Below are 8,491 nucleotides of genomic sequence, written 5' to 3' on the forward strand. Positions count from 1 at the left end.
CATAGCTCTGCCGTTTAAGCACGTTCTGTCCGGCAGTCAACCGGGACTATTTGTGACTTTCAGAGCCGGGCCGGGACACACCCTCAACGTAATCTCCAAGCAGATCCTACGGTGCTATAAGATAGTATCAAAGCTGGTCAAGGAGTATAGCCGGCCAAAGGGAGTCAGACGGGCACCGGAGCATACATAATCCATGGTCGGCGTCACAACTCTGACAGCTGATACTATCTTATGCTACCGTAGGATTTGCTTGGAGATGATGACCGTAGCATTATCGTAATCATTCATAAAGTTGGACTTTTCAGAACTTGGCATTGAGAACTATGAGAAGCTCGGATGTTGTCGAAGTTTAAGGCATATTCTACAGCGTGAAAATGCCCCATAATCTTATTCATGCTGAGATGTATTAGACATACATCAAATCAAAGTATGACAGTCAGTATTTTTATCACAGCGTACAATTTTATCCGCGAGAAGCGCTTGGCCAACATTTTATCGATGTGCTCACATGCTTCATCCTCAGGGGGAAAAACCTGCTTGAAATGTCTTTTTATCAACGGATGCTATCCTTAAAATACCTGCAGGTACCAGTAGGGAAGCTTCCGTTCATTCGTCTTTGTCTTCTTCATGCAGTTACTGTAATGCGGCATATGGATTGTCGCATCGTTTAACGAAAGTAGATTCGCTCCAGGCCCTCTGTGTATCGAAGTTTGCTGTCAGACATAAGGAATGTAATGAGGATAGATCACAGATGGTTGGTGCGCCTTATTCATCACTTCCCCTGTGATCTATTGTTCTCGATAAAGACTATGACAGGTAGCGCATACATCAAAGTTATTAGGATATGTATTAGTGGATGATATTAATGGGAATGCAGCATATTTGGCTGCAGCCTCACAGTTGAGCTCCTGGTTCCTACAAGATGGTAACCGGGAGACCATGGTTCTATCCTGGGTAAGGCAGCTCGGTTGGGGCTACACCGTATTTCGGAAGGGACGTAACATGAGGGTCCGGTGTTCGAGGTGCTAGGAACCCGTCTCTCTAAAAATATACCCTGCTACTGAAGCGGCAAGGAAACTTGTTGCTTTATATGCCGCTGGGCACTACAATTGGTCTGAACGAGCAAATGAAAGATATTAAGTTAATAATATCATAGGCAATGCTAAAGGGAAAGTTTGTTGTCCATCTTACTCCATACCGGTATATCAAAATGGTATTGGTAGTTTTGGGTTCTCCTGAAGGGTAAAAAGAAGTATGTAGGACACATGAAATATAAAGTGACGTGTTGTCGTTTGTAATCCCTAAAAAAGATCGACGCGTAAATGTAGCAATATAATTAGCCCCATGTGGATTTGTGCACTTCTTAATTAGAATGGGACAAATCAATGAAATCCATGCTTTGACGCCAAATGCTGCAAAATACGGCACAGGAAGGATATACTGCGTAGTATGTGGATTTGGGGCTTTCATGATCATTTTTCATCCAATCCTGCCAAATAAGGATGTTTTAGCGTTTTAGCTGTTTTTTTTTTTTTTGCCTTCTACCACATGACTTGTTGGAGACATCTTGGTCAAATTTTGAGGCAGAAAAGAAATGTGAAGAAGCTTTATCATGTACAGTGGAGTCAGTTTAAACTGCAAGGGGCATAATTACTAGTACAACAGTTGTTCCTTGATTGATAAGCTGAGTTTACCTGGGTATATTTATTGATCTTTATGTTTATTTTCATCGGAGCCGCAAAACTGGCAAACTACCAAAAGGGCTATTGTCATCTGTGTAGGCGTAGTTGATGAATGTAAGCATTAGGGAGAAATGACATCAGGGTTTCCCTACATGAAACACACGAGCGTATACCTCTTATTTTCATAAATCATATCGAATTCTGTAAGCAGTGTCCAGTGAAGATAGGTCTAATGGATTATAATAATATTTTTATTGGATTCTTCTCCTAACAAGCGTGCAAATCAGAGTTAATAAGCACAGACCTTCAGATCTAAAACTGCGACTGTTAAACATGAAGGAGGAGGCTGTATGGATCAGAAAACATACTCCATGTTGAGGGGGGGGATACAAGCTTAGTCACATTTGGGATAGTATTCCTCTCATTGCAACGTCACCTTGCAGAATCAGTCAGTATTGCCCTAAGGTAGCAGATGGAATATCAAAATATTGGCCTATAAATAGTGTCAGATTTGGGCCTGCGCAAATCTAGTAATTAGCTGCGCCGTGACCTTCGCCCTCACGTGACTAGTCTAGCTTGAACAGTCGAACACAGCCGAGAGGTGCCGACAGGCGTAGTTTAAAGTTCTTTTCCAAGCCCACTCAGGTCTTCTTACCATTACTCGGAGTGAGAGTGCAGATAATTAGGAACTGTGTTTATCATCTATATCACATTTTGTATGTGCAGTAAAATAATGACAAAATGCAGCCAGTTTTTATATCAGTCAGATATTCATCAGTTTTATAAATATTCACAACAGTGCAGTATACTGCCATGCCAGGCTTAGAAATAAGAAAATTATTCAATCTTTACAGTCCAATTACGCCCTTGAGTAAAGAACAAGAATGGGAATCGGAAGTTAAAAACAGTAACAAGGAGCAGTTTTGCTGTTGTAATAAGATGTAGGACATGAACTGCCAAATGGCACTAACATTATAACCCTTATACTTCTATCTTAGGGTTTCTTAAAAGTGATGATCGGATATTATTACGATTATGTACAGTAAAAAAATCATCTCCAGTCCTCTTTCTCTATACTGGTAGCGCTAATCATCAACTCTTTCTATGTTATCATAACACACAAAAACTTATTCCATCTGGTTTATTACTTATGATTGATTACAAGTTTCAAATGTACTGAAGCAATAGAACGTACAATGATACTCACAAACAAAAGTTCAAACAAAAAAAGTTAAACAAAGAATTAACCATACCACCTTATCTACTTACAAATGTAGTATCACAAAGGAATCACACTGCCCTGTATTGCAGGATGATAGGCAGATAGAAACTGTGCAGATAGTGCCCTTGAAATACAAGGTGTTAGTAGAATATAAGTTCTTGTTGTTTACTGTTGATGTTTCCTTTGCCTCCTTACATGGTGCAAGTATACAAGATGGCACCATTTTTCTGCACATCCCAAAGTTCCTCACGGTTGATCTAGAACAGGCTGTATCCGCCTCCCGACCCTCCGGTGAAGAAGTCGGACTTCTGCTGTGTGGCCACGACCGTGGCGCCCTGTGCTGCTGCTAACTGGGCCTGGTTGGGCATCACTCCTGGTGGAGGGGGCTGTGGAGAGCACATAAAATACAACAAAGGATTATTGTAGGTCTCTTACTTCTGAACTATGGTTGTTTGTATTACCTCTTATCAAATAATTCTGTCTGAAAAATCAACCTCGACCCTGGTCTCCCCTACCCACATACCAAATATCATCATAATCCATCAATTATTGGGTGGGAGCAAAATCATTGGAAGGTCCTAAAAGTGCTCAACAGAACACAATAAAACGGTCAAGAATATAAAGTCGTCATCCATGTTTAATGAGACCAGTGCCACATACAAAGAAGGTCAAGGTAGTATTTTACCTCCCGGACAGAGAGAGAGAGAGAGAGAGAGAGACTGAAGTCAGGTACCCATTTTTAAACCAGTGTGATATGTGAAGTGAGGAAGGTTGTGTAAAGTGCCTTTCCTAAGGGCACAACTTCAGGGGCATGGTGGGTATCAAACTGCAGACCTCTAGGTATCGAGCCCAACACTCGACCCATTGCGCCATACACGACGTCACAGACAACTGATTGACACTTTCTGGCAAAAGAAGTGGCGAAACTCACAGGAATGTTTGGCGTGGCTCCTGCCGAAAACCTGGCTCCAGAGTCAAAGGCCCCCTGCGCGTGAACGGTGCTCCCAGGTGCGTAGTACGGGACCTGCATCGCGACCTGCACCGGCGGTTGGCCATACTGCTGCTGCATAGGGGGCGCTCCTGTGTACTGTGTGGGCGCCTGCTGGTAGGTGTATGGGGGTGGGGCTTGGCCCTGAGGATGCTGTGGGTGTAAAGTGAGGAAGAAAAGTGACCACTACTGTCAAAATTGTTCAAGGATAAGAAATTAGTTAACGAAAGGACTTAAATACTGTTGTACTTCATATAATAAGTAAGTTTGGATGAGTTTACCATTCCATTTTACGTATCTGTAAGAACATATTGAGGGAGCTAAGAATTATTTCACAGATAACACAGTGATAATCAACGTAACATGAGACATATCCAGTTCTATACTTTCAGTTGTTCAATGTTGATATCTACTGCTTGCATCATATAGAAAGATTGGGAGGTGCATATGGGATATGTCAGTCTCACAGTAGTTACATGGCTTTACTTCCATACATCTGTCTCTTTATCATTTGTATCCATATGGCACAAAATGTATAGCCCTTCAGCCCTAGCAATCACATCACAGAATGTAAATCGTGAAATGTGGTTCTATTTTTGTGGTAAATGTCTCCACTGTGAATTTGTGACACTGCACATACAGCATCTCCAATATACATACTAGTAAATGTATTGCTAATGTACTTCAGGATTGTTTCAAGCAATGAAGTTATGAAAGACTGGAAGAATCTGATGTTAGTATACGTTTCAGTAGTACGTAGTCCCTGCTAAAGATTGTAAAATAAAGGGATTTCGAGTATCCTACAGAAAGGCAACGTTACTTACAGCCATGTACGGTGGTGGAGCCCCGGGGACCTGGGGGGCTTGTGCAGCCATGGCAGCCTGGCCCTGGGTGGGGTAGGGCTGCTGGGCGGGGTATGGTGCTGTAAGGAATAGAAAAAATATATGCTACTTAGATACATAAATACATGGAAGATCACCCGGTTATGTACAATTCTAGATCACTGTACAGTCCACAAAGACCCAGCATGACAGTAAGCTGATGGAAAGTCAAACAAGAGTCTTACAAAGAGGAGCGGTTCCAAAGGGAGTGTTACTCCTACCAAGGAGTTGAAAACCTTCTTGCTCCTACCCAAACTTAGATAAGTTAGAACTCTACTCTACTCTACTTTATAAACAGAAGCATTGTTAGAACAACAAAAAGTTCAGCAACAGTCGTATGGTCGACTACAAACTACAAAGTAGAAATACAAAATAAACCTTAAGTTAAAATTCTACCTTCTGAACAATAAAGGTTTAATTAACATATGTTAATCTCTCATATCTTGATATGACTTGCTGGGGTTAAAGTTTAAACTTATAACAAACATGATGGGGGGTGTTACACAAACAACTAACGTTACATGTAACGTTAGTATGCAAAAACAATCTGATGTTGAGTTACTTATCTATTCTTTCCCATTGGGAAAGAATAGATAAGTATACCAAACTATTAAAAGGTCCATGTATGCTCTGTACAACATTGTAAGATAAAAGTAGGTCACATTAGCACAAAGTGAACTTTAACAACAATAACATTTCCTCATAAATTAAGGGTCAGATATCACAGTTGACATGTACAACACTTTATAAGGCCTTAACGTTACACTTAACAAGTAAGTAATAGAACACTTGAAGTAGACTATGTTCTTTGACATATGTTGTCTGAGGTAAGGAATCACACTTCAGGAAACCTGTCCATACTGAACAATAGACGTTCCATGTCAACCTCAGCGTTATACAACACGCCCTCGAAAGATGTATACGTAGCTAAAACGCACGTAAAGATGGCTTTAATGTCTTACACAACAGAGAAAATCTTAAGCTTACCCTTCTTGGACATCTTCTCCTGTGTCTTGTTAACGTTCCCCAGGTTTGCTGTTACGATCTGAACAGAGGATACACGAAAAATCAAAATCAAAATGGCGACTCGACAGAAAGAGAACGACTGATAGCACAAACTGCGCAGCACCGCCTACTTATATTGTCCTGGGGGAGGCCTGAAGTGCGTGTACCAATAAGGAACGGACTCAGCATCTCGTGACCCAGGTGTGATTAATTTAGCTGTGACGCAGGTGAGTCACCAGGATGTGACGTCACTGACAGGTCAACGTCCGATAGGCCCTAAATATCAACCAGACAACTAATAGTGAACTGGGGAATTTTACAATTTACTACGCTTGTTTCTATTAAAAGATAATCTTTTGAAATGCAATAACATGCGTGCATAGTTGGTGCATCATCTACACACAATAACGCATATTCATGGAAAAACAGCACTGCTGGAAACAGCTAAATCAGTGAACAGCTGTGAATCTATCAGGATGTTTACTTGCTTCGCGCTAGCAGTGCACGTACGTTTGGTTACTTTTAACACACGAAACGTTGGTCGATACGGACCACGCTAGTCTCTATATTACGATCTATACCTCAGCTATCTTATGAGAAATTCCATAGTCATAGAAAGGCCTAACATACCTGGAAAATCCCAATCCTTTCCGGTGTGAAGCTAAATCCCTGCGCCGCCAAATACGTGAGAGGTCAGGTACTGCGGCTGCGCAATGCAGGAGAGGAGCAAGTATTTCGCAGCGAAGATTACTATGGCAACGACCTTTGTAAAAGCTAACAGATGTTTTGTAGTAGCCGATTCGACAAACCTGTATATTGAAAAACCTATTTTTCAACAACTTTCCTTGTTTTAAATTCAACTGACTATTTCACAATTTAATACTATATGAATACATGCATTTAAAGGGAACCTTTCAAATGAGCTATTTGCCTTCATTGATTTCATGGGATTGAAAATTGGGACACTCCATAGAGACCCCTAGGAATCCTTAAGATAATGATATGCAGCGGGAAAACATGGCACTGTTTTGGCGCACACCACAGCAGCAATCCTAAAGATAATGATATGCAGCGGGAAAGCATGGCACTGTTTCGGCGCGCACCACAGCAGCAATCCTAATATAAAGATAATGAATGAATGGAGACCTTCATTTTACATACATACCCACTGTGTTCAGTACAGGTCGCAACAAGAGATACATGAAGTTAGTATGTTGAAAATATATGATATGCTTTATAAGTAAAGGTTTGTCTAAATTCATAAGGAATATGAATTTGCCTATATTACTTAGTTGTATGAAGTGGGATAATGATATGCAGCGGGAAAACATGGCACTGTTTTGGCGCGCACCACAGCAGCAACTTAGTCGTAGTGTTCCGATATTAGAGCCATCAGAAACGGTTACAGCAGGGAAATAAAATATATGTTTGTGACTTTATTTGGCTAGCAAGGCGTGTAAAAATGAGCAAATCAGGGCCAGTGTATGACTCTGACCAGATCACCACTTCTGGTCACACGCCGAGCAATGGCGGAAGGACGGTCGTTATATCATATCATATCAGGTATCAGAACAATATAAGAAGAATAGACCCCGATTTGGACCAAGGTGAACGAACTGGCCACCATCTGCATAATGAATTATAATTGGCGCCCCTCAACTATCTTATTACTCTATTTTTAGTCACACAAGGCAATAAAAGAAGTTGATCATAATTCTTGGTCTAGTGCACAAGTGTGTGTTTTCAGAGGATTATTCTTGTAAGTGTCCATCGTCTATCATGTGCTGACCTGTCATATTCAAATGTAACTTTTTCAAAGAATCATTCTAGGTTGAATTATGACGGGTAACAGTTATAAACGTTACCGATCTTTAGATCCTCTCCGTTTTATCTAAAACGGAAAAGAAAATAGAACACAACAAAATTGTGCCCATAGTAAATATATTGATATATGAGCTGCTAATGCACTGCTTACAAATGCTTTGTATATCAGTCCAAATTAGGTGCTATGCTCTGTGAGGCTATAAAAGGTCATCAGAGGTGACCTGTGGTTTCGGTGTCATTACTATTAAATAAATCAATACGATTTAGACGCTAAAATGGACGACCAATCCTTTTTCTTCAGTGAAATTGTCCATAACTTTAGCTTTGTATTGATTGGATTGAAATATTCTAAAGTAATCATTGTATTTAGTGTTACCATTTAGCCAATCAAAATATATGTCATATTCGAAACCCCCATGCACACCGTGTATCTCAGGTATTTGGCACGGTGCACAAATTTGGCGCTTGTATCTGCCAAATCAATGCTAGCGCACCTGACCTCTCACGTATTTGGCGGCGCAGGGATTTAGCTTCACACCGGAACTTTATCAGGTTGTACAACCAAGATGGCCTAGCAGAGTCCAAAGTTCACTGGGCTATACCATTTTCACACAATAAGGGATGGCAGGTGTCTGTATACGATAATAATGAATCTGTCAGTATTACTGATAAATGTGACACATTAAACGGACTCTTTGGAGAAAACACCGAGGAATCGACTGGAAATTTTGGCTGCAATTATTTGCAATGATAGTGATCTTTTCAGTTTCTGTTTGTTCTGATTATTTATCATATAACAGTAATGTTATCTTGATTATTTATCACATAACACAGTAATGTTATCTTTGATATGTTCCTGAGTCATGAGAACATAACTCTGAGATGAATT

The 8,491-nt window shown here is 40.5% G+C and overlaps 1 protein-coding gene across 3 annotated transcripts; it reads right to left on the bottom strand.

Moving 5' to 3' along the window:
- Positions 1 to 2,430: 2,430 nt before the first annotated feature.
- Positions 2,431 to 8,251, bottom strand: LOC118425746 (DAZ-associated protein 2-like). Of its 3 annotated transcripts, XM_035834815.1 has the most exons (6): positions 8,144 to 8,251; positions 6,409 to 6,432; positions 5,761 to 5,818; positions 4,717 to 4,814; positions 3,836 to 4,045; positions 2,431 to 3,290 (listed from the first exon to the last, which is right to left on the bottom strand). In XM_035834815.1, exons 3-6 carry the CDS (start codon positions 5,771 to 5,773, stop codon positions 3,162 to 3,164), a joined length of 450 nt encoding a protein of 149 aa, XP_035690708.1. In that variant the 5' UTR covers positions 5,774 to 5,818; positions 6,409 to 6,432; positions 8,144 to 8,251; the 3' UTR covers positions 2,431 to 3,161. The 3 variants fall into 3 exon arrangements, with proteins under 3 accessions (XP_035690708.1, XP_035690709.1, XP_035690707.1); XM_035834816.1 differs by lacking the exon at positions 8,144 to 8,251 and having other exon boundaries at positions 6,409 to 6,560; XM_035834814.1 differs by lacking the exons at positions 6,409 to 6,432; positions 8,144 to 8,251 and having other exon boundaries at positions 5,761 to 5,964.
- Positions 8,252 to 8,491: the final 240 nt, after the last annotated feature.

The sequence above is a fragment of the Branchiostoma floridae genome, chromosome 11 (genome assembly GCF_000003815.2).
Source record: "Branchiostoma floridae strain S238N-H82 chromosome 11, Bfl_VNyyK, whole genome shotgun sequence".
Lineage (NCBI taxonomy): Eukaryota > Metazoa > Chordata > Leptocardii > Amphioxiformes > Branchiostomatidae > Branchiostoma > Branchiostoma floridae.